The sequence below is a fragment of the Lagenorhynchus albirostris genome, chromosome 5 (genome assembly GCF_949774975.1).
Source record: "Lagenorhynchus albirostris chromosome 5, mLagAlb1.1, whole genome shotgun sequence".
Taxonomy (NCBI): Eukaryota; Metazoa; Chordata; class Mammalia; order Artiodactyla; family Delphinidae; genus Lagenorhynchus; species Lagenorhynchus albirostris.
In genome coordinates this window covers 97,413,740-97,440,051 of record NC_083099.1, presented here as the reverse complement: position 1 = coordinate 97,440,051, position 26,312 = coordinate 97,413,740, and the positions used below count along the sequence as shown (strand labels likewise).

The following is a 26,312-nucleotide window of genomic DNA, read 5'->3' as shown; positions in this document are numbered from 1 at the left end:
GTGGCAAATTTGAAAGAAGTATAGGGAATAACAAGAAGAAAGGGAATAATACTTCAAAATAATGTATGCAAAGACTGAATTTTTATGTCATACACCTGCAACTAATGTTATATATTAATTTTACCTCAATTAAAAAAATACAGAGACACCAAGATTATGAAAATTCTTCGAGGATTATCACAAGGCTAAGTAGGACAGATACCCCAGTTCTTTGAAGAAGTTCATGGTAGAGAATGAAGGGAAATGTTTACTACTGAAAATATTCTGAAAAGGCCAACACATGACTGATTCTTTTTGTCACTTTATCCATTCTTTCAAAGTACACAACTATACGAATGTCATTAGTTACCAGGTGTTGTAGGTTGCATTTCAGGACTGGTAAAGATTTCCAGTTTTTGAGGAACGAATGGTGTTTCACTCGGAGCTGAAAACACAAACACCCCATCCCACCAAATAATTCCAGTTAAAATGAGGTATTTTAAGAGTTTCAGCATGCTTTTAGATGGTGTTACAAAGCACATGCTACAAGGACATGATGAAGGATGAAAAATGCATGAATGTTGTCTTGAAAGCTGGTGGATGAAATGATAATTTAAAGTGGAGAAAAGGTCAGAATGAGATTGCTCAGTAGCTGACTCGAGGCAGACTCAATGCATGGAAGAGAGGTGATACAGGCCACAAACACACGAGATGGGAGGACATGGATGATGAAGATGTCCATGCAGTTTTCAAAGCTTTTCATTCCTTTAAGGATGGAAAAAATATCATCTATTACCGTTTAAAAAGAAAAAAGAGAGAGAGAGCCCAAAATGGAACATAAGATGCCTGCATTACAGGAAAAAATATATATTATATTCAGAAATAGGAAAGAAATAAATGATTAGATGTGATGGAATTAAATGGTCATTTGGAAGAAAGGCATTTACATGGATTTTCTTTCGATGGAAAACAAAGCACAATTTTTCTGTTAAAAACATTACCCAGTGTTGCCCTTGGCTGTTCAAGAGTTCTAGAAGTTTTAGATGGGAAAGAATCCAGAAATGGATCGCTTGTTGCTGTTGGAATAAATGTCAACATTTTTAAAAGCAGTAGAAGGCCCCAGGAATAAAATACAAATTCCAGAGTAATAAATTATGCCTCAAATAGGGAAAAATATCAAGAACACTTGAGAGATTGCTGACCAACATTTGAAAACTAGTGATTCATTAGGAGTTGAAGATGACCTCATTTTTAAAAACATGCAAACTTCAAATGTTAAACCATGATAAAACAATGTTTCCTATATTGAACTGTTTTCAACTGGTTTTTCTGGTTCCTTCCCTCTGTTTCTTAAACTGCTAGCTGAATCTACTCTTAGCATTCTATTTCATTTCTTAACATTTTCTGCTACTATTTAAAATTATTTGCCTTTATTTATCATGGCACCAATAGAGCTAAGATAAGGCTACACACACACGCACACAAATACCAGACATATGTCTTTGTGTGGCAGAGACCAGTATTATATACTTTGAATCTCCTGCAGTACCTAGTTTAGTAAGTGCTCAATAAATACTTGCTAGAAGGAACTACTGGACTGAATTAAACTCACCACAGATGGATCAGTAAGTGAATGCCAAACATTAGACCCAACTGAACTTCTATAGACAAATGAGTGACATGATTGCTCGAGAGACAGATTTCTCACCTTGGCACTATTCCCCAGATACCAAAAGTATATCTAGCCATGGCCGAATGTTTCCTCAGGAGGAAGGGAGCAAAATCACCCCCACTGGAGAACCACTACACCAGGGAAAACTAAGAATCTAAAAGCTTTCTAGAATGACTCTGAACAACAGAGAGATAGGCCATTATTTTACTGTTTCTCAGTGGCAACCTAATCTATCTGCATCTCCCACATGTGGCAGAGTTTATTTACTGATGGATGTGAAGAAATAATCATTCACTGGGAGAGGTGGGTAGAATTCATCTCCCTGACACAGATTGCCTTGTCTCTCCTGTGGAGCTCTAGAGAGCGCACTTTTTCATTCGGCAAAAATGAAAGGGAGAACTAGGTGCAGTATTGTCAGAATACCTGGCATCCAAAAAAAAGAATTGAGAGGCTGGGTGTACCTGTGTGGGGCTCTGATATTTCAGGCTCATCTGATGTTGTAGGGCTTGAGAAAACATCATAAGTGGCTTTTAAAAGAAAAGGTAGAACAAAAAAGAAGACGTTAATTTTAATTTTAAAAGATTTCATGACATATATTCATGCTGGCTGAAAGAGGACATTTTCATGTAGGTGTTAGTGAGCTTTGGCTGTGGGCTACTGGTCATGTCAGCAACGTGTAAGCAATCACTAAAAGACTTGCCTCTAGTCCTTCTTGCCCTGAACTAAAGGCCTTTATGCAGTGAGCCCTGACACTGACCCCTAGGGTGATGTGAGCATAGTGCTATTTACAAGGAAGTAGTACCAGCTGTAAATCAAATAGCTTCAAAGAGTACAGACATAAATGAAATCAGATGGCAATTTGAGAATTCCAAAGAAGGAAACAGCAGTCACACTGAGGTAATTTGCACAGAGACTACAGCTTAGTCTTTGTACTTAGTAAAAGTTACCATCATGATGTCTGGATAGTACTTTACAGTTTGCACAGCACTTTGCAGGTTGTACAGCACTTTATAGTTTGCACAGCGTTTTCTCATATATCAACTTATTTAACTCTCTTAACATCCCTGAGATATAGGTGAGGTAGACATTAGCCCCACGTTATGGACAATGGGGTAGTATCTCCATTTTCTAGATGATAAAATTGAGATTCACTGGGAAGAGGACATTTGCTAGTGGTCACGCACTGGGACTGTCAAATTCGACGTATTTCCCATTCCATTAGCAGGGCCAGGAATGGCAGAGTTAAGACCAGCACCTTCCTCTTGTCCCATCCTTCCTGCCATTTTACCTAGAGGCAGCTTTCTACATTCCTCCATGGAGCCAAAAGCCCATCTATAATCTAGGTGGGTTTAAAGATAAGTTTTATATTCTACATAAAGAAAAGTAGGGTGACCTTAACAATACAGCTTGATTTTAATGTAGGGATAATTTTCACGTTCACTTAAGAGTTGAATTTGCAAGCAAAAACAGCATCAAAATTAGAAAGTTCGCATTTCTGTACAAAGAGCCGTCACCATGGTAATGAGAGGTATAGAGGAAGCATGAACTGTCAGGAGGCAGGTGTCACTTCCCTTGCCCACTGAAAACGGCTGTACAGAAATAAACTATAAAGGCAGGAGCTCATGGGAAAATTTACACATTGGGGCTACTTGCAAGTTAGTGACAATGTAATGATACTGAACCATTGCTAGTTGAAGCTGTAGGGAAGCTAAGATCAGAGCCTGCGACACAGTCTGATATGCAGAGAGGGTAATTATATTGCACTGCATACAAAAGAGGCAGGAAATATATTTCAGTTTGTGAAGGTGAATCTACTGCTTTGCAAAATCTTCAAAAAAAGAAAGAATATTATGAGTTAAAATATGCAGATATCCCAAGAGTAAATTTATTACCTTGCAATGTAAAGCTTTCTTTAGTCTAGCTACAGTTTTAAAGGGTCAGATAAGAATGACTCATCTTTCAAAGGACAAAAATGTTGGCAGCTGCTGATCTTAGGTTCACTTTAAGCCAATTTCAAATCATGGATCCAGCAAAGTCAGCTCGCTCTAACTACTAGACAAATCAGGAAAACGTTACCAACTTGTATTTAAACCCCTTGTACTAGGTAAGAAATTGTGAATTAATAGCTGACTTATTTATATTTTATACTGTTGCTTTTGAAAAACACCATACTGTCTATATGTTATCCTAACTCCCACATTTCCCGTCCATCTAGTGACACTGGACCAACTTTCTTATATTCTTGTACTCTATTCCAAGAGATGATATTTATTCACCCTCTTTCTACTTCTTTTCCATATTAACAAGGACCTTACATCCTGGAGGTTCCAAGCCAGGCCTCCATCTTCCCTCAAGTTATTCCCAGAAGACACTGTCCTGGAGAAAGAAGCCCTCCTTCCATCATCCTCTGGCAATCGTGACTCACATCTGAAAGTTCCCAACTGTCAGGGACCTCTTACTTCCAAACATTTTCTCAAATATAATTAAGATTAAAATCACATGTTTGCCAGCAGGTTTGGTCCCTGATATTTTTATTTCTGGAGTTTCTGATAGCTGAGTGCTAAAAACACACAAACACCACTCGCTGGAAGTTTTATGTTGTTTGGGCAGCTCTGAGAAGCACACTACTACCTCATTTCGTGGGTCGAACAAGAGTTTTTGACTCTGAAGTAATGGATGTCAGAGGATAGGACAGGGTGGAAACTAGAGTTCTCCAAAAATCAACCACTCTTGACTTCTTTACAAAACTCTTGATACAAACAGATGGAAAGATATACCATGTTCTTGGATTGGAAGAATCAATATTGTGAAAATGACTCTACTACCCAAAGCAATCTACAGATTCAATGCAATCCCTATCAAACTACCAATGGCATTTTTCACAGAATTAGAACAAAAAAATTCACAATCTGTATGGAAACACAAAAGACCCCAAATAGACAAAGCAGTCTTGAGGGAAAAAAACGGAGCTGAAGGAATCAGGCTCCCAAACTTCAGACTATACTACAAAGCTACAGTAATCAAGACAGTATGGTACTGGCACAAAAACAGAAAGATAGATCAATGGAACAGGATAGAAAGCCCAGAGATAAACCCATGCACCTATGGTCAACTAATCTATGACAAATGAGGCAAGGATATACAATGGAGAAAAGACAGTCTCTTCAATAAGTGGTGCTGGGAGAACTGGACAGCTACATGTAAAAGAATGAAATTAGAACACTCCTTAACACCATACACAAAAATAAACTCAAAATGGATTAGAGGCCTAAATGTAAGACCAGACACTATAAAACTCTTAGAGGAAAACATAGGAAGAACACTCTTTGACATAAATCACAGCAAGATCTTTTTTGATCCACTTCCTAGAGCAAGGGAAATAAAAACAAAAATAAACAAATGGGACCTAATGAAACTTAAACGCTTTTTCACAGCAAAGGGAACTACAAACAAAATGAAAAGACAACCCTCAGAATGGGAGAAAATATTTGCAAACGAATCAAGAGACAAAGGATTAATGTCCAAAATATATAAACAGCTCATGCAGCTCAATATTAAAAAAACAAATAACCCAATCCAAAATGGGCAGAAGACCTAAATAGACATTTCTCCAAAGAGGACATACAGATGGCCAAGAAGCACATGAAAAGCTGCTCAATGTCACTAATTGCTAGAGAAATGCAAGTCAAAACTACAATGAGGTATCACCTCACACCAGCTAGAATGGGCATCATCAGAAAATCTACAAACAACAAATGCTGGAGAGGGTGTGGAGAAAAGGGAACCCTCTTGCACTGTTAGTGGGAATGTAAATTGATACAGCCACTATGGAGAACAGTATGGAGGTTCCTTAAAAAACTAAAAATAGAATTACCATATGACCCAGCAATCCCACTACTGGACTTATACCCAGAGAAAACCATAATTCAAAAAGACACATGCACCTCAATGTTCATTGCAGCTCTATTTACAATAGCAAGGACATGGAAGCAACCTAAATGCCCATCGACAGATGAATGGATGAAAAAGATGTGGTACATATATACAATGGAATATTACTCAGCCATAAAAAGGAATGAAATTGGGTCATTTGTAGAGATATGGATGGATCTAGAGACTGTCATACAGAGTGAAGTAAGTTGGACAGAGAAAAACAAATATCGTATATTAACGCATATATGTGGAACCTAGAAAAATGGTACAGATGAACCAGTTTGCAGGGCAGAAATTGAGACACAGATGCAGAGAACAAATGTATGGACACCAAGGGGAGAAACTGGTAGGGGGAGGTGTGGTGGTGTGATGAATTGGGAGATTGGTATTGACATATATACACCAATATGTATAAAATGGATAACTAATAAGAAACTGCTGTATAAAAAAAATAAAATTTAAGAAAAACCAAAAAAAACAAAACCCCCCACAAAACTCTTGTAAATATACTTCTTTCTATACCAGAATGAAACACAGGAAATGCTTTGGTATCCCTGGTTTTTAAAGGGCTTCTCCAGCTATAAAATTGATAAATAGCTAAGAGGGGTAAACCCTTCTATTTTTTAGACTCTACATGCCATCATGCATTATTGTTTAGAGGCGAACATCTTCTGTCACCCATGTTTACTTTAGTGGGTGACATTCTCCAGCCATTTGTCATTAAGCACTCTTTCTAATCTTGCATTCACAGAATATAAATGGGACTAAAATTTGTAGGGGAAGTCTAATGCTAGTAAAATAGGCAGTTCAATTCAAAGGCTATAAAAAGCAATTTTAGTTTCTTTCAAAAAACAGTAATGGCTTATAATCACGATAACTAAATTTTATTTTTATATTTTTCAGAGAAAAAAATAATATGAAATAAGCCACACTACAATTTTCTCATTTGCTTATAACTTCCTAAAACTACATTGCTAAATTATGTTTTGTTGGCTGTACATTTTATTTTTACTTTTAAAAAACTGATTAGATGCAAATTCCATAATAAAAATACTTTGATATTGCTCTGGAAACATATGATGGCACACAGACAAGGCCTTTACAATGATCAAGAATTCATCAATTTATCTTATTCAAATTCCATGAATATTAATAACTATGTGAAAGACTTTTTTGTTGGACTGTTTCTAAATTTATTATTTTTTTTATTGAAGTATAGTTGATTTAAAATGTGCTAGCTTCTGGTGTACAGCAAAGTAATTCAGATATATATATATACATATATATACATATATATGTATATATATATATGTATTTTTTCAGATTCTTTTCCCTTATAGTTTTTTTTTTAAACATCTTTATTGGAGTATAATTGCTTTACAATGGTGTGTTAGTTTCTGCTTTATAACAAAGTGAATCAGCTATACATATACATATATTCCCACATCTCCTCTCTCTTGCATCTCCCTCCCACTCTCCCTTATAGTTTATTACAAGATATTGAATATAGTTCCCTGTGCTATACAGTAGGATCTTGTTGTTTAACTCTTTTTTTTTTTCTTTTTTTCTGCTGTACGTGGGCCTCTCACTGTTGTGGCCTCTCCTGTTGCGGAGCACAGGCTCCGGACGCACAGGCTCGGTGGCCATGGCTCACAGGCCCAGCCGCTCCACGGCATGTGGGACCTTCCTGGACCAGGGCACAAACCCGTGTCCCCTGCATCGGCAGGCGGACTCTCAACCACTGTGCCACCAGGGAAGTCCCTAATTCTTTTATATATAGTAGTTTGTATCTGCTAATCCCAAACTCCTAATTTATCCCTCCTCACCCCCTTTCTCCTTTGTTAACCATAAGTTTGTTTTCTATGTCTGTGAGTCCGTTTCTGTTTTGTAAATAAGTTCATTTGTATCATTTTTTAGAGTCCATATATAAGTAGTATCGTATGATATTTGTCTTTCCCTGTCTGACTTACTTCACTTAGTATGATAATCTCTAGGTTCATCTATGTTGCTACAAATGGCATTATTCCATCTTTTTTTTTTACGGTGAATAATATTCGACTGCATATGTATAAAGACTCCTTTTTAAACATAAATTCTTAGATGAAAGACCTCGTGACCTCATTAGGATAGAAACTGTGCCTGTCATGCTCTTTATGGTCTTCAAGGTTTACCCCAGAGCCTTGTACATGGGAAGACTCAATGGAATTAATAATCGGCTAGATTTCCATTACAATGAACAAATAACAATGAGCTTGACAGTTGGGTAGTTTATGCTCTTAGTAAGGATAGATGAGGATAAATGAACAGATCCTTTAATTATTTTATAACACACATATGCGTGCACACAAATCTCTCCCTCTACTACACAATTACCTGCCATATGCTTGCGTGGCCATACCCTGCCATGGAAATAGAATCCTAAACACACATATAAAGACACAAGGGGAAAAAACAACAGGACCATCAATAAGTAGCTGGATGAGAAAAGCAGTTATAAACACCACACACAGAGTTCTCAGTACCATTTAAATAAGTACATAAAGCTCTCTTCATATCATGGAAAAATAAAATACCTTTCCGGTTGGCCTTGAAATTTGTGAATATATTGCCTGCAAGAAAATGCTCATGAAGCAAAACCAAAGGCTGCAGCTGTAAATCTCTAAGAGGCCACCGTAAATCTGTAAACCATCTGCTATACTTAAATTCTATTTTCCTGATCTCAAAGCATCAACACCACCATTTATTCCTATTTTTTCTCCTCTCTAGGGCTTAATTCAGTCTGGTGGGCCAGATCTATGCTAATCAACACCTCATAGGAAGACAATAAGGTCCAAATGCAGAGTTCAACCTCTTTTCAACCACTGTGAGCAAACCACTTGTGGCCGAAACTTTCCAACCAGTATACCACTCCTCAGGCATGCTGATCACTTCAGCTTTCAAGGCTTTAAATGATTTATAGAGCTTAAGTGCATATAGCAATTTACTAAAGTTCTACAAAGTACTGAAAGAATGAAACACTGAAAATAATTAGTAATGAACTCCTAAAGGGAGCTCCCAAAGTGGACTCTAATGAAAAGACTGAGGCGGACCATCCTCAGTTTTGTCAAGGGAAGTCTCTAAAGATAACTGTTTATTGCTCAAGGGGAAATAATTATGCCAGAAGGAACTGTCATCTTAGTAATAAGTTACTGTATAATTAGAGGGAAAAGTCAGTTTGTCTGGGCATGCTAGGGGAAGAACAGGCTGGAGAGTTTTCTAAGGATGCAAATAAGCACACTGGATCATCTAGGGTTATATGAAGAAACCATTTTTTTTATTTGATTAAGGTTCAAATCCCTCCTGGTACTAAATGATGGTCTTTTAAGGAGATGACCTAGTAAATTAAGGACGCTTAACACTGATAGCATTAGCAAGCCAGAAACAGAACATTGATTTCTATCCTCCTTCTCCAACCATGTTCTACTGGCTACCTTCCAGTAGAACATAAGACCAATTCTATTGCATCACCAGAAAGATGGACTTTTCTGAATGATTGTTATAAGCACTTAAGTATTTCTAAAATATGGCCAACTTTCTTTTAATTTAGAATTTATAAATAAGTTTACATTCTGGCATATAGTTAAAGAGCATATTTTTATAATTTCCTTTCTGTCCTTTAAGAAAAGGTGGATTTGCTAAGGAAAGCAAAATCAGTCAATCCCACTTGAACATACTTTAGAGAAGGTTTAAACGAAGTACAATTCCAAATAATGAGATCACAAAATGCAGCCCTAATGAAGGATTGGGGCCAATAGACTAAAAGTAGGGAAGAGTATGTTTGATGACTGCACTTCTCAGATTTCCTAGGACACTCCAAATTCCAAATACCCTGTCCCACTCTTGCCATCAACTACTGAAATGATTTCAATATTCGACATGCAAGTTAGAATTTCCACATAACTTTTTATTGACAAAAGTAATACAGAAATCTTTTTAAGAGCATGCATTCTGATTATTTGATACAGAGTATGAAGTAAATGTGGAAAACAAATCCAGTAAACGTTGAAGGAAAATGAGTTTTACAAAAGGTACTGATAAACCACGTTTAATGGTTGATAAAGAAACAAGCAGCCCCTGGCATCCAGGTGCTGGTCAGGCACTCACAGCTAGGCTGTTGTGTTCACCTACGGAACATCGACAATTGAAAAGAACATCAACATCAGACAAGTTCACTTGGTGACAAAGATGGACCAAGACAAAAACAAGACCATTCTGTAACTGTGTGGGACACAAACGCATGAACACAAAAATTACTGTCCTCATATTCTGGCTAATATCTTTACCAGTCACAGCTTTAGTCTCACTCTTCTTTTCTTGCCTTCTAGTTAAGAATTCTTAAGATATTCTGTCACAAATTATTCCTATTTTCAGACAGCATCCAATTCAGAGCAAAGCTTCACTTCCTTAAACACTCCCCAGGATCACCTAACACAAGACTAAATCCCATAACATCCTCTTACTAACAGATCCACAGTTCCTCATGGTCTGCATTCTCCATTGTTACAAAAAGTAAATAAACCTAACTCTGTTCAAATACAGGTGTGTTCCTGGTGGTCTTTGGCTGGAGGCAATTGACATAGTAAATACAGATGCATTGCATGCCAAGAGAGAAAACAAAATATGTTCATTTCGCTATAATAATGTCATTAATACCAGCTGAAATATATCATTTCTTCAAAAGATGTAACAACTAAAAATGAGACCAATGATTTTATGGACTGGCATTCAAGTACTATCTCTGCCTCTCTCTCTCCTTAATTCTCAAATAATTGCATTAGGAAGCCATGTGAGTAACTGGAAAATACAATAATCATATATGTTGAAACTAAATAGGAAATAGAAACTTAGTGCCTGTGTAAATTCACACAAGATCAATTGAGAACCAAAGGGTGAAATGAATAAAATGGTTGTGTGAATATACCAACTCTTTAAATCACAAGTAACACATTTGATGAATTTTAATTTGAAATTTAACACGTTAGGAAGATGCCACAGAACATTTATACAAGAGGTAGATGGGAGTGTTAAAAATATTAGCAGAAAAAAGAAATACTTAATCGCCCACTTTAAGAAACCAATTTTACATTGATTTCAGGCCTCCTGTCCTATAACTGACCACATTCGATGCTTCTTATCTGTACCATGTGAAGTATTACAGACTACAGTGTTAAGGCAGTGCTTCTTAACCTTTAATACTCACACAAATCACCTGGAGATCTTGTTAAAAAGCAGATCCTGATTCAACAGATTTGAAGTAGAGCCCAAGATTCTGCCTTTCTAACAAGCTCCCTGGTGATGCCAATGCTCTCTCTCCAAACATCATACCAAGTAACCCAGTCATAACAATTCAGTGTTGTAAGGGCTGGCTAGGAAGTTTCTGTGGCTTATGCGTATGCCTGCAATCATACCGACTGAACTGTTACAGCCCATGACAGGCCCACACACTTCATCTAGAGACAGCTGGCAGTCGACAGTTTTTGGAAGTTCTCTGGCAGCCTAAGGTGGCCCTAGCAGGAGGGAAGCAGCTGAATAATGAAACTGCTTCCTGCGGCATTAGCAACTATTCATACTCCACCGGGCAAAACCAGAATATTCCTTTTCTGTAATTAAGGCAAAAGGAACATTTCTTTTACTGGGAATTCCAATCTCATCTATCTTTGTCTCTTTGTAACTCTACAACATTCACCTGCAAACATATTTTCCCTACCCCCCGAAAGCTTGCTTCAATTCAGGCTTATATATAATTCATATCCTAGGCATTGAAATTTCATAAGTGGTTTCCTGGAGGTTTTGGTCAGTTTGCTCTTAAATAATCATAAACACCAAAAATCTAGAGGCTGCTCAAGAGAAACCAGGAAGACCTTATATGCCCTGTGTTTACAGCCCAGAAGTTGAGAGATAAAAGGGACCTAAGTGTTCTACTAACTCAGTGGGCCCCAACAGTCTTTGGTTTGGAAGACGTGATACTTGTAAAGGACGTGGGGGTCAGGCCAGCTGGGCCACAGTGCAGCAGATAAACCATCACACACGCCCACAGACTAGCATTGTTCCACAGTCTGCAGTGCAGCTGTGCCTCTGTGTTAACAGAACTAGAGGCTCAGTATGAAAGTCCACCCAGAGCCTGGATTTTAGACTCAGGTGACCTGAATTCTGAAGGTGTTCTTGCACCCACATTGAGTAATGGCACTAGAATTTCAGGGTCAGTGACATGGGGAATCAAGGCTTAGAAAGACCTAATTTAAGGCTTCTCTGTATTGGCTGACAACTATAACCAATTTATAAGTGTTTTCCCACGTGAGTAAACTAAGGAGGACCGTAACAGACATGCTTACTTCATTTGATGCCATCCTTGTATCTTTTGCTAAGATCTGAATCAATTACACTCACCAGAGAAAGGATCATTTGACTAAGATCTATGTGTCTGTAGGCTCATTCTCATCCTTTCTCAAACCAATCCTGTGCTGGACTCCTTTCTGGAGGATACCACCGAATGGGGGTGTGTTTAACATCATTACATGAACTTCTAACTACATTATATACTAATTACATATACTCAAAAAAATCACCACTAGAAGGTTCACAAAATTAAAATACAAATAAGTAAAACAAAAATCATAGAAGTAATCACACAAAATGGTTTTTGAGGTTTTCTTATAATTCTCACATGCTGAATATTTTCTTTAGTTGACCACTAGACATCAAAGAAAAGACGTAAATGCAAAAACTCTTTAATTGAGAAAAATCTATTTTTTAAAAAGGAAACTATTTCACTCAATCAATTTTAGTGTTGGAACACAAGAATTCTCAGGAGAAAAAACCAATTGCTATAGTTTACAAAAGAGCAAACCAGGATCCAGGAAAGTAGAGAAAAATAGCTAAAATATGTGGTTGGTAGTAAAGCCAGAACTGGAACCAAGGTCCAGTATTAGTGCCAAGACCTGTGGTCTTTCCTCTGTATCACAATATGTTTACATATTTTAGGACATATTTTATGTTTACATATTTTATTATTTCATTTATCTTGCACAAAGTAAACTCTCAAATGTTCATTATTTTACTGAAAAAGAGGCAAATATCTAACTGCAAGGGAAATATTAAATTCATACTCTTAGATCACGATGGGATTCTTATTTTTGTTACTGCTCTCATGTCACTAAAGAGATCTCTAGAAATTCAATGAGCCAATTCACAGTTCACCTTCTAGCCAGACTTCTAACTGTATATCCAGACATTAAAACACAGATCTTTAAAACAAATGCAAAAGCATTTTGCTTTTGTATTGAAAAAAATGAAATTCATCTAAGCATCAAGAATGGATTATAACTTTACCATTTACTACAAAGTATATGGATAATCAACTAAACAACCTATGAAAATAAGAACGAGAAGTTATTCCATACTGTTGCTCCAATCTATTTTTTAAAAAAAGAATGCAATTACCAGTTTGAGGCAGCAGAATTTTGGAATCTTCAGATATTTTACGTGTAGGCACAATCCATGGCTTTTGACTTGAAGCTACAGCAAAAAAGAAATGGAATTCACTGAGAATTATTTTGAGAGGATAAAGAGACAGAAATAGGTTGCTGGTGTGGTTAAGTGGCTACCAGTAGCCTGAAATAAAAAACACATAACTGATCCAATTAAACATTATCACATAGGAAGAAGAAATCAATATACACCCATTCAGAGAGCATTTGAGTAGAGACTAGAAGGAGACTAGAGTTTGGTGTCATACTCTCACCTTTCTGAGGATGGAAAACTAACTAAATGGGCTATATATGGAATTAATAGATTGATAATTGTTACTGAATTTGTAGAAAATCCAATCAGAGAAATAGTTGTTTTTGGCTTTTTTTTTTTTTTTAACCAATCAACCACTTGTTTGTCTGAGTTGACTGAATTCAGCAGTTCATTGAGGTTTGCGTAGATAAGATCCAGTAAACGTGTCCTACAGAATTAAGCAATCACCACCCACGTCATAACACCAGATTTAAGGTGCTGTTATTACCCAAGGTGCCCCCAGGTTTCTCAGAAGGGAAGGGTGTTTTTGCCTGAGGAAATTCTGGAAGGCTTTTCGGAGCTGCAATGAAACACACAAGAAATGTTATGGCTTGAAGTGTGAGTAAGAGAAAAGATTTTTAAAATCTCAAGCTTCAAAAACAAAAAACAAACACACAAATGCAAATTACTCAGGTAAGGTAAGGGACTGTTACTAGTATATATTTCTTACTCCTGTGTTTCAATGATGGATAATATAAGACTGCTTCTTTTTCTATTTTGTATAATAAAGCCACTGCCTTTGAGGAGTTTGGGTTCTTTCTTTCACCCTTATTAAACTAGTGTCCTAATTTCTTCAGCTATGCATATGTGTTCCCAGATATATTAAGTTTAAACTCAAGTCAAGCACCAAACACATATGAACTAGAAAATGTCTGTCCAATAGTTTTTAAAAATAGAATTTCAGTAACTATGTGACTTTATATTTAAGTTTCCCCAACAACTTTTTTGATATTGCAGGTAAATTCTAAGGATTCTAAGAAGCAGTCTGCAGAAATATCATAAATATATCTTCTCTTTCAAGAGAAACAGTTGAGTAAAAAGATATTTAGGAAAAATATAGAAAATAATTTATTCAGTGACACAATAATGTTGAATTAAAAGAATCAAATATAATATCAAAATATGACCACCCCCAAGAAAAATTACCAAAGGATTTGTCATAGAGAAAGACTCTTTAGGATCCTAGATTATAAAATAAAGAATTTATAACATTTAAGGGCTTGGTATTGGATAGTTTACTGTTCTATAAGCCATGTGTCCCTTCTTTTCTGTGAGGAGATAAATTTGAATGAATTAGCCTAAGGACTTCTTTCAAGCATGCATAATATTTCCAAGGTAATAATAAGCTGCAGTGTTTAATAATTTTTACCTAGAGTGCTCAGTGGCAATTCAAACCTAGGTATTAAAATAGTTTGCGGTGTTTCGGGGGTCCTTCCCCTAAGAACTGCAATAAAGAAGAATTCAGTTAGAAACTCCCTGAGTCGGGATTTGACGTTGTGGCTTAACCATGTCATGTGAGGCATGCTCATAACAGAGGGTGCACTGGGCAGCTGATGCCTTTCATGGAAATAGCTGGCTTTCCCTGGAAAAAGTTTTACATAGTTATAATTTGAAGGTATACGTTCAAATGGCCATGGTGTGGCATGGAAGATCAACATCACAAGTACAGAACAAAATACGTACATGCTGCTCTTTTTTTTTTTTTTTTTTTTTTTTTTTTTTTGGAGAAGAGAATAAAGCAGGTTAGATTCTCTTGGGCCAAGAAGCAGCTAACTTGCATGACATGAAATTCTTAGTAAAAGGCATGTCACTTTGGGGGATTCTCCTTAAGTTTAGTACACACAAGACTTGGAAAAGCCAACTGAAATGGAAAGCACAGACATAGTCAAGACTCTCACTCCTCCAAGCTTTGTAGGTTAAAAGGCTGGCATTGTTTTTCTATACCTCCCAAGAGACTGGTAAAAAGGGTGTACAGTTAGCATATAGCAACCAGAACTGCCTAGAATATTAGTCATCAGGATCAAGGTATGTCGTTAACACTTTAATGGAATTGGTCTGAGAAACAGAAGATGAACTACTGCCAGTAAGGTAGGAAAGAAAGTGGGGAGGATGGGAAGCCAAGGCATTGGGGTTACTTTTGTATGACGGTTGGGAGGGTCTTTTTTTTTTTTTTAAGAAAAAAAGTTCTTAGAATTACCCGGTATTGTTTCTGAAATGTCTAACGCACTAGACACAGTGGGTTTAGTGGTTCTTGGAACTGATTCAGGAGTCACTGGAAGGTAAAAAAGATGACTTTACAAATTAAGATAAATGATGAAACAACTCAAGACCATAAGGCACTTTTGTTGCCTTTTAGAATTAGAACTGACACTTACACGGACTAATTCTTTTCAAGTTATGTTAAGGGCTCCCTGGCTTGTGTCTGAACTGACACCTCCTCCCAACCCTTCCTTTCTGGGTTTGTCCACTTTCCATGTGTTCCAAAAAGCACGTGGAATTGACCCCCATGGAAGCATTTATCAGTTTAATCATAATTTTGGGTCTGCCCTTTTTTCTTAGCACAAAGTCTGCAGTATAGTAAGCAAGCACATGATAAATATTTATTAAACAAGTTAATAAATGGGCAGATAACATAATGACCCAGGTCAAAAAGATTTATTTAGAACTATTACATTTTAAAGACTTCTCTCTTCCAAACTGTAGTCAACATGCAAAGCTTGGAACTGGGCTGAAATTATGAGGACTCAAATGCTCAGTCACAGGGTTGTTTCAAGTGCTAGATCAAAGGTAAAGATGACCTTCAGGTAAATAGTTTTTGAGGAATAAGAACCAGGATCACTGAGATTTGGAATGAATTGTGAGCTACACAATTCCAGAATTTTGTAGGGTAAGGATATGAAATAAACACAGTGACACTGAATAATGAATTATGGTGTTTGCCTAAGTGTTTCTGAAGTGGAAAATCCTGAGGAAGGTTTGGCAGAGAGCTAAGAACTCTGTTGACTCTCCCATCAGATACTATGCCAAGAGAAGAAGTGTAGTTGGGAATGCTTTTCTTGGTATTGGCTAATTATATTGAAATCAGAAAACTACCTAGGAATTTCATTCAAATAGCTTATTCCAGCATCAGAGTCTACCCTTGCTCCAACTCCCATGAAGGTGGGGGATGGAAGGTCCATTTCTCACCTTTAGGTAGGACCAAGTACTTCTTACTCTGTCAGAAATATTTCTACTTGAATAGGTTTCTTGAAATCAAGCCATTTTATTTCCCCACCAATCTTTATTTTCTCTGGACTAGTCCAAGAGTTTAGTACAAGGTAAATATCACTGATATTTCAATTTATGGCAATTTTATGGGTTAAGAAATTCACTTTAGATTGGAGTTACTTTGCTAAATGTAGATTTGGAGGAATTCTTGCCAGATATTTGTTTCACAGAGCTCTGGATGAAGTGGTATTGCTCTGGCAAAAACTCTGTAGTGCAGAGAATAACGTGTCCCCAGTGGGCTGGACTTGGGCAGTTCATTCACATAAGACATGCTGAATGTTTGTTAGTAATGGTTGATAAACTGGGGAAAATGCATACTGCGTTTATTCTTTAAAGGATTTTTACTGAACTATTAGGTATTTTCTACATGAGCATTGTTAATCTTCAAGAGACATTGTTACTAAATGATTCCAAGGTATTTTCATAGATATTAAACTATGGATTTATGAGGGATAATGGCATTTTGCTAAACCAATCACTTGTGAAAGTGAAGAAATGAAAAAATGCTCTCGTGTCTTCTTATAAAAGGAAAGCACCCAAACCATGGTGTTACATCTTAGTATAAAAATATTTCAGAATGTTGCGGTAGCAACTTTCACTTAAAGTGAAAAATACATCTTCCATATTACATATCAGTTATAGAATTCAATGGTTCATTTGCATCTTCTGTTTTTCCAAACATTAAAGACCCAGAATCCCCTACTGTTGTGTGCTTATGATCAAAATGAATTTCCTACTGGCTCTTCACTGAAAAAAAATACAGGCTTGTCAATCAGTTACTACTTGAAAATACATTATTTATTTTCTCAAAGTTAATAACGTAGGGATCTCATTACCTGTTACGGGCTGTGCTGGGATTTTTTCTATCTCTGGTGTTTTAGATTCAGCAGGCAGTGCCAAGGTTTCATTCTTAGCTAAACAATTCAGAAAATAAACAATTTATCTCACTTCCTCATAATAGAGTATCCAAATATAATTCCCTCAAAACAATCAAGCAACAGACTATTTCAAGAAATCTATTCTGCTCTTATCCCTTCCCACCAGGCAGTCAATAAATTTATTGTGCATTTCTACCAGGGATTAGTATTAGTAGTGACAGTCTTCAGAATTCTTTCTCATTAACCCTAGGTAATTCTTTAAGATCTAAGTTGGCACTGGAATGAGGAAAAAAATCACAACCCAGTACTTGGATAGCTCTCAAGTCATTCTGACTCATAAACAGAGTTTCTTGAAGGCACAGGTTGTAAGGCATAGCAAATGCTCCCTGGAATTTTATATTCAATTACTCCTAATTTTTTTTTAAAAAAATCAATGAATAGAAATTATCTGTTATTATGCATGGTAAAAAATATAATAGGCTATGGCTCTAAAGTTTTAGAAAAACATGAATAACACACATAGGAGACTAAGTTATTTGAAGATATTTGAGGTTAGGAAAAAATACCAACAGTTATTTATTTGAACCTCATGTTAACATAGATATTTTCTTTGGGTCTGTGTGGGAATTCAGTGTAAAAAAATGAAGTCTGGTTTTTTATTCTATTTCTTTTCTCTTCTGACAATTATTCAGGAAACTTTCTTCTAAAATTTAGGTATTCCTTTTCAAAGAAAGTACATTTCTGTACCAGAACTGCCCAATGATTAAGATATTCTCCATATTCTCCAAAATGCACTTAGGATTAACTTGATTCAGTTATTTAGCACACTGAATCAATGACCTACTTATAATATTTTGAAACAGTCTAGTGGCATGAAAGAATTCATTCATCTTTGAGATACCCTGATCATGTCTCCTTGAACTGATTATAATCAGATGGGATTTTTTAAGAGTCCTAAGGCTGTAAGGAACTTCTTGGGTTTCTCAGCTTTGGCACTACTGACATTTTGGGCTGGACAATTTTTTTTATGGGGGTTTCCTGTGAAATGTAGGATATTTAGCAGCATCTGGCCTTTACTCACTGGATTCCACCCTTCCACATCTGTGACAACCAAAAATGTCTCCAGACACTGCCAAATATCCTGGGGAGGGGACAAAATTGACCTCTGTTGAGAACTACTGATCTAATCTGTTCTCTCAAAGTTCTTTGAGGATGTAAATTTTGTAACTTCTTCCTATAGTTCACATCACTGTTGTAAAGACCATTTTCTTCTTTTCAGTTAACATGGGCACAAAATATTCATTTACTTCTGATGGACTTAAAGACAATTATAAAGTCATCCCTTTCACAAAGATCATGGAAGCAAATCAATTTTCAATCTGTATTATGGAAGTATATGATAGATTCCTTGAGCTTATGATTTTCAGGAGTGATTTGAGATGCTAGAAATAGGCGTCACAAGTGCTAGTGTACTTGCCATAGCTATCAGTCAAGTGTGTGTTCTGAATTGCTGTGCTCATGAAGCTGTACAGCATGTTTGTACAACAGAAATGTTTAATACCATTGTTCAAACTAGTTTAGCAGGACATAAAGAGAAGGGACTCTTTCTGGAATAACTAAAAAAATAAACAGATCCAGTATAATTTTATGATAAATTCTATTTTTTAGATTTCTAAATCTCATCAACATTTTTTTTCCTTCTTCTTTTGTAGTCACAGCTTTGGTTTAGAACCACTGTGAGTGTTAGCACAGGAAAAAATGTTCAGATTACAAATTTTGATGAGCTCTAGTCCTGTTATTTTCAGCATGTACCACAGGAAGTTTTTTTTTTAATGTAATTTTTTTCAATGATCTCTTCTTTTTCAGTGTCCTCTTCTCCTTCAGGATTATTTTTACTAATCCTTTCCCTCCTGTGTAATATCCTACACTCTTGGTGTTTCCCTGGCTGACTAGGACTGTGTATTTATTTATTTTAAAAAAATATTTATTTATTTTAACCTCCAGATTCTAGACTTTCAGGCAATGCTCTGAATTGCTTTGCTTTAGCTCCTTATGCATGCTCTTACAGGGTAATACCATTAACCTAAAATTAGGCTGCTAATGAAGAAAAACAGTAAACTACCTTCCCAAGAGGTATTTGTATTCTCTACCCATCCCTAATTCCTTATAGAGGCATACCGTATTTCTAAACATGGCTCTTTGGGTGTGAGAGAAATTGATTGAAGGGAAAGAACTTGAATGGGGACTCTCTGTGACTCCTATCAAGCCATGAGCATTCACCTACACTATCTATGTACAACTGGTCTTGGCAACAGCAGAGTAAAATGCCATTAGAACACGGCCTAAACCCCAGGAAATTCCTTTTCCTCTCTGATTCTTCTTACTGTTTTTCAACACAGTTGTTTCCTTTCATTATTGGCAGGCTAAGTCTTGGCTTTGGCAAACCCTTTTCATGTCCCCAGGAGGTATGTGTATTACTAGCTTTCTTGTTTATTTCTCTCATTATTCATACCATGTGTTCTTAGAACAAAAGCTATTAATTTCTTGATGTCCCACATTGGGTCCTGCTGGAATGAGAATATTATTTTAAGGATTTAACCTCTTGCACAGGACTTTTCTGAATTGCAGTGATAAATAACTTCAGGAAAGTTTATTTCTCCTTCATTGGTATAAAGAACTGTTTATGCTCACACTCTTCATAAAAACCAGTAAATCTAAAATGTAGTTTGTAACATAGTCTAAAATGGTACATTCAGTGGGTTTACTGGACATCTTCAAATATACTGCCTATCAGTCTCTTCAATGTGTAAGAAATTCACCATGTATTCAATTTAAGATAGGTGCTTCCCTAGAAATAAGTTTTAAAATACATATACTATCTGCATTTTAATTTGTCTTCATTAAAATCACACTTAATCTTGAAGTTTCAGTGATTCGTATCAGAATAACAAAAGCAAAAAGCAAAGCAAACCAAAAAATCAACTGTTTAATTCTCTAAATTAAAGAAAATGAAAAGCTTGAACTGATATTAAGATAGCAGGTGGAACTTTGGAAAAACAAAACAAAACAAAAAATTTAGGAAATAGTCCTTAAAACCAAGAACTAAGGAACAAAACACATTTCAGTTCAACAGTGACATTTCTTGAAAGATGATATATAGATGGCCAAAAAGCACATGAAATGATGCTTGACATCACTAATTATTAGAGAAATGCAAATTAAAACTACAATGAGATATCAGTCACACCTGTCAGAATGGCCATCATCAAAAAAATCTACAAACAATAAGTGCTGGAGAGGGTGTGGAGAAAAGGGAACCCTACTACACTGATGGTGGGAATGTAAATTGGTACAGCCACTATTGAGAACAATATGGAGGTCCCTTAAAGAACTAAAAGTAGAACTACCATATGACCCAGCAATCCCACATCTAGGCATATACACGGAGAAAAACAGAATTCGAAAAGATACAGGCACCCCAATGTTCACTGCAGCACTGTTTACAATAGCCAGGACATGGAGCAACCTAAATGTCCATCAACAGAGGAAAGGATAAAGAAAATGTGGTATATATATACAATGGAATATTACTCAGCCATAAAAAAGAACAAAATAATGCCATGTGCAGCAATGTGGATGGACCTAGAGACTGTCATACTGAGTGACATAAGTCAGACACAGAAAGACAAATATCATATGATATTGCTTATATGTGGATCTAAAAAAGGGTACAAATGAACTTATTTACAAAACACTAGTAGAGTCACAGATGTAGAAAACAAACTTATGGCTACTAGGGGATAAGGGAGGTGGAGGGATAAATTGGGAGACTGGGATTGACAAATACACACTACTATATATAAAATAGATAACTAATAAGAACATATTGTATAGCACAGGGAACTCTACTCAATACTCTGTAATGGCCTATATGGAAAAAGAATCTAAAAATGAGTGGACATATATATATATATATATGCATAACTAATTCACTATGCTGTATACCTGAAACTAACACAACACTGTAAATCAACTACACTCCAAAAAAAAAAAAAAAAAAAAGTGACAGCAGTGGTGTGGGAAAAACTGCTCATTTTCGGTCTCCTTCACAAATCCCGGTTTTTGAATTCTGATGAACAGATTAGGGACCAAATCAGTAAGAGACTGGCCAGCTCCTTCCTTTTCTTCTCCTTCTGAACAACCCTTTCCCAAGAGGCCAAAACTAGAAACAAGAAAATCACAAATAGGAAAGCTCACTGGTAAAGACAAACATACAGTAAAAGCAGGAATTCATAAGCAAACGTGATATCAAAACCAGCAACCGTGAGGAGAGCACAAAATGCAGGAAATCAGAATTGCATTTGAAATTAAGAGACCAGCAACTTAAAACAACCTTGTATATATATAGACTGTTTTATCAAAACCTCATGGGAGATGCAAACCAAAAAACTACAATAGATAAACACACAAAGAAGAAAAACCTACCCAAATACAACACTAATATGGTCATCAAACCACAAGAGAAGAAAAAAGGAAGGGAAGAAAAAAGACCTACATAAACAAACCCAAAACAATTAAGAAAATGGCAATAGGAATACACATATTGATAATAACCATAAATGTAATTGGATTAAATGCTTCAACCAAAAGACACAGACTGGCTGAATGGATACAAAAACAAGACCCATATATATGCTGTCTACAAGAGACCCACTTCAGACCCAGGGACACATACAGACTGAAAGTGAGGGGACGGAGAAAGGTATTCCACACAAATGGAAATCAACAGAAAGCTGGAGTAGCAATACTCATATCAGACAAAATAGACTTTAAAATAAAGGCTGTTACAAGAGACAAGGAAGAACACTACAGAACAATCAAGGGAACAATCCAAGAAGATATAACAATTGTAAATATATATGCACCCAACATAGGAGCACCTCAGTATACAAGGCAAATGCTAACAGCCATGAAAGGGGAAATTGACAGTAACACAATAATAGTGGGGAATTTAACACCCCAATTACACCAATAGACAGATCATCCAGACAGTAAATTAATAAGGAAACACAAGGCTTAAATGATACATTGTAAAAGATAGACTTAATTGATATTTATAGGACATTCCATCTGAAAGCAGCAGAATACATTTTCTTCTCAAGTGCACACAGAACATTCTCCAGGATAGATCAAATCTTGGGTCACAAATCAAACCTCAGTAAATTCAAGAAAATTGAAATCGTATCAAGCATCTTTTCTGACCATAGTGCTAGGAGATTAAAAATCAATTACAGGAAAAAAAACTGTAAAAAAACACAAAAACATGGAGGCTAAACAATGTTACTAAATAACCACTGGATCACTGAAGACATAAAGAGGAAATCAAAAAATACCTAGCAACAAATGGAAATGAAAGCACGATGATCCAAAACCTATGGGACACAACAAACGATGTTCTAAGAGGGAAGTTTATAGCAATACAATCTTACCTCAAGAGACAAGAAAAATCTCAAATAAACAACCTATCCTTACACCTAAAGCAACTATCTCGAGAAAGAAGAACAAGCAAGTCTTTCCCAGGCACGGGGCTAAGTATTAATAGGTTCTGGGCAGAGAACAGGTGAGTGCAAGAGTCCTGAGCTCTGGTTCTAAACACAGGTTCACTCAGGGAATTTAATATGGAAGCTTCCTGGCTTTTAGCACAGCATTTAGACGATGTAGAGTTGAGTCTCAGGGTTTACAGATAAACAGGAGGTGATCAAGTCTGATGCACAAATTAAAGAAATAAAGCCTAGAATCACTTGTCTACATTCTTGGAAGTAACTCACCATAGGACTAACAGGTATGAATGTTTTACAGTAAAAATGTAACAACTGCACAAAATCACAAAGATTTATGGGCAAATATGTTCATATCTTAATAAAATGGTGATGCATAGATTTTGAAAATTTTTCCAAAATTCTAAGTCCACTAATTATGCTTTTCTACCCACTTATTAAGGCTTTGCTCCTCCTTCTTCCAGGAAGTTCTCAAACTAACAGCTAAGGAGAACGTAAAGGTTTACCTTTTAGAACTGTTACAATCTGATTGCTTAACATCGAACAAGCAAACAGGTCAGACCTTCAATGAGGGAGGAGAAATTAAGTCTGAGGTTCCTGTGTGGGTGGGTCCCGTGCCTGTGTAAATCACAATTATGTCACGAGCCACTTGCAGTTCTGGCCCCGAGTAATGCTTAATAAATATTTGTTGAACAAATGTTGCCAAACAGGGGCTTGGGCCTGTTTCCACACCCATAAAATGTGAAGATTCAAGTATATAAGTGCTGAAGTTCTTAGCCATTGCCTAGTTCAAGAAAAATATTCTACATTTTTAAGTCTTGTTCAATTTCCACCACATCATGCCACCTTCTTCCATATTTATCAGTGGCCCAAGACATTCTCCAGAGACTTTACAGGGGTGGTTCTCAAAGTGTGGCTTCCAGACCAGCAGCACCAGTATCACCTGAGTACTGGGTAGAAATGCAAATTCTCAGGCCCCACCCTAGACCTACGGAATCAGCATCCTGGGGGTGAGCCCAGCAGCCTGGGTGTAACAAGCCCGCCACGGCTTCTGATGCTTCATCAAGGGTGAGATCCTCTGCTACAGAGAGAATTCAGACTAATGTGATACTCAAATGCAGCAACTAGCTTAGCCCACTGGCCACCCCAATTGCTTCCTGGACTCCTTTTACAGAATTTTGCTGCTTTGTTCCCCAAATTGTTATGTTTTATGTTTTTTAAACACTAAAATCATATCAGGTGCTTTCTAGAAGTAGGAAGCAGTATCAATCTCAAAGTAAATAATAATTCTAACAGACCTGACCCTTACCTCAGTTACCACTGAAGACCTCTAGTGGCCCCTTGATAGTATAGTATAATAAGTGTAATTTATAACAATGACTCCATTTGAAAATTATACCTGTATAAATGTGTATATTTTGGTTAATTTGATCATTCACTCTTCTTTCCTAAATATAAATATAAAATAACTATTTCCCTACAGAATGTGATTTATATGAATAACTCCAACACTCCATCCTATCTACCCTTTACTTTTTTTCCAATTTTTTTTATCGTGGTAAAAGATACATAACAAAAAATTTACAATCTTAATCATTTTTCAAGTGTACAGTTCAGTAGTATTAAATACATTCATAATGTTGTGCAACCGTCACCACCATGCATCTCCAGAACTCTCCTTATCTTGTAAAACTGAAACTCCATACCATTAAACACTAATTCCCCATTTTCCTCCTTCTCCAGTCTCTGGCAGCCACCATTCTACTTTCTGTCTCTATGAATCTGACTACTCTAGGTACATCATATAAGTGGAATCACACAGTCATTTTGTCTTTTGTGATTGGCTTATTACACTTAGCATTATGTCCTCAAGGTCCATTTATACTATAGCAAATGTGAGAATTTCCTTCCTTTTTAAGGCAGAATAATCTTTCATTGTATATATATACCACATTTTGTTTATCAATTCATCTGTTGATGGATACTTGGATCGTTTCCACATTTTAGATATTGTGAATAATGCTACTATGAATATGAGTGTACAAGTATCTCTTTAAGACCTTTTCCCCACCCAGTTCTTTTGGTTATATACCCAGAAGTGGAATTGCTGGATCATATGGTAATTCTATTTTTAATTTTTTGAGGAATCGTCATACTGTTTTCCACAGCAATTGTACCATTTTATATTCCCATCAACAGTGCACGTGCCTGTCCCTTAGTTTTTACTTTGAGATCCCCAAACAGCTCATTTGCTAGATCCCTGGGATATCCTAGGAATATCCCTGCTAGTGCTGTCACTGCAAAGTTCACATATAGATCTTTGCTGCTTACCTAACTGTGTCTTGATTGCATCCGAAATCTCAAACATTATGGAGGTAGGAAGTTTTATGGTGGTTTCATTAAGACCTGGAATAACAAGGTGGACTGAAAGAAAACAGAAGTAAAAGAAAATGCCTCCCATCACAAAGTTCAGAGCATTAGAAACCATGAAGTTTAGTGCTTATTTTGCTTTGTCAACTTTAACCCAAACTTTAAAATGTTGGAAAAAATATGACAGTAACTTTTATGCAGAATCTTTTTCATATTCAGAACTGAACAACCAAATATTCTGGCTTTTAATCCATAGACTCAAAAATTGTAAAATGGTTGCTTAAAATGTGTGAACAAACACCATTATTAATAACAACTTTTAAAAGAGTAATTCAATATGACAAAGACTCCCTCATAACAGCAACAGCCCTGTGGGGTAGGCAGGAGGGGAGCCATCATGCCCAACAGGCACAAGCTAGAGTTGTTTCTCTAACACACTAGGATAGAGGTAGCATCTCTTGGATCCTAGCCTGGAATGGTCACAAGCCAGGATGCTAAATACTGAAAGTAAATGAACCAACATCAATTTAACAGACCTGCTCACAGTGCAAAATTCCATAAGGCCTTATTACCAAAAAAAAGAGCCTGACTTGACTAATGTAGGTGTAGATTTCAAGATAGACTCACCCAGTATTGTTCCTCCATAGGGAGTCTTTTCTGGGGATTTAGTTGAGGCCCTGTGAGTAACATTCTGAATCACTGTTGAAATACCAAAAGATAACAGTGTGAATGGAAAAAAAATAGTCAGGAAGCAGAAAGAAGCTAATAACATGACACCATCTGCATTGGAGAAACCCTGATCTAACTTTTTAATTAACAGAAAGGAACTCATTGGGCTGGCTACACAGGCAACGAAAGGTCTAGAAGGCACATCTTATCTTAATTCCTGTGCCTTTAAGTAATGAAAGTGTTCCACTCTAATTAGCTAAAAATTTCCTTTCTCAGCTCTACTCTCTGCAGCCTACCCAAGTTAAAGAACTAGCACAAAATGAGGCAAAGACTGATTCAGTAAATAAAGAGATTTAGGAAATGTACATTTTCAGAGCAAAGAATCTT

At 36.4% G+C, this 26,312-nt stretch overlaps 1 protein-coding gene across 1 annotated transcript in view; it reads right to left on the bottom strand.

Moving 5' to 3' along the window:
• The window catches only part of ABI3BP (ABI family member 3 binding protein), a 263,443-nt gene that overhangs the window by 111,439 nt on the left and 125,692 nt on the right, over window positions 1-26,312 (bottom strand). Inside the window, exons 8-15 of the mRNA XM_060150668.1 lie at window positions 25,884-25,955; window positions 25,218-25,310; window positions 17,287-17,364; window positions 15,381-15,455; window positions 13,064-13,138; window positions 2,113-2,178; window positions 981-1,055; window positions 350-424 (exon numbers count right to left, since the gene is read on the bottom strand). Of these exons, the coding sequence (XP_060006651.1) occupies window positions 350-424; window positions 981-1,055; window positions 2,113-2,178; window positions 13,064-13,138; window positions 15,381-15,455; window positions 17,287-17,364; window positions 25,218-25,310; window positions 25,884-25,955 (609 nt within the window). The remainder of the gene's footprint in view (window positions 1-349; window positions 425-980; window positions 1,056-2,112; window positions 2,179-13,063; window positions 13,139-15,380; window positions 15,456-17,286; window positions 17,365-25,217; window positions 25,311-25,883; window positions 25,956-26,312) is intronic.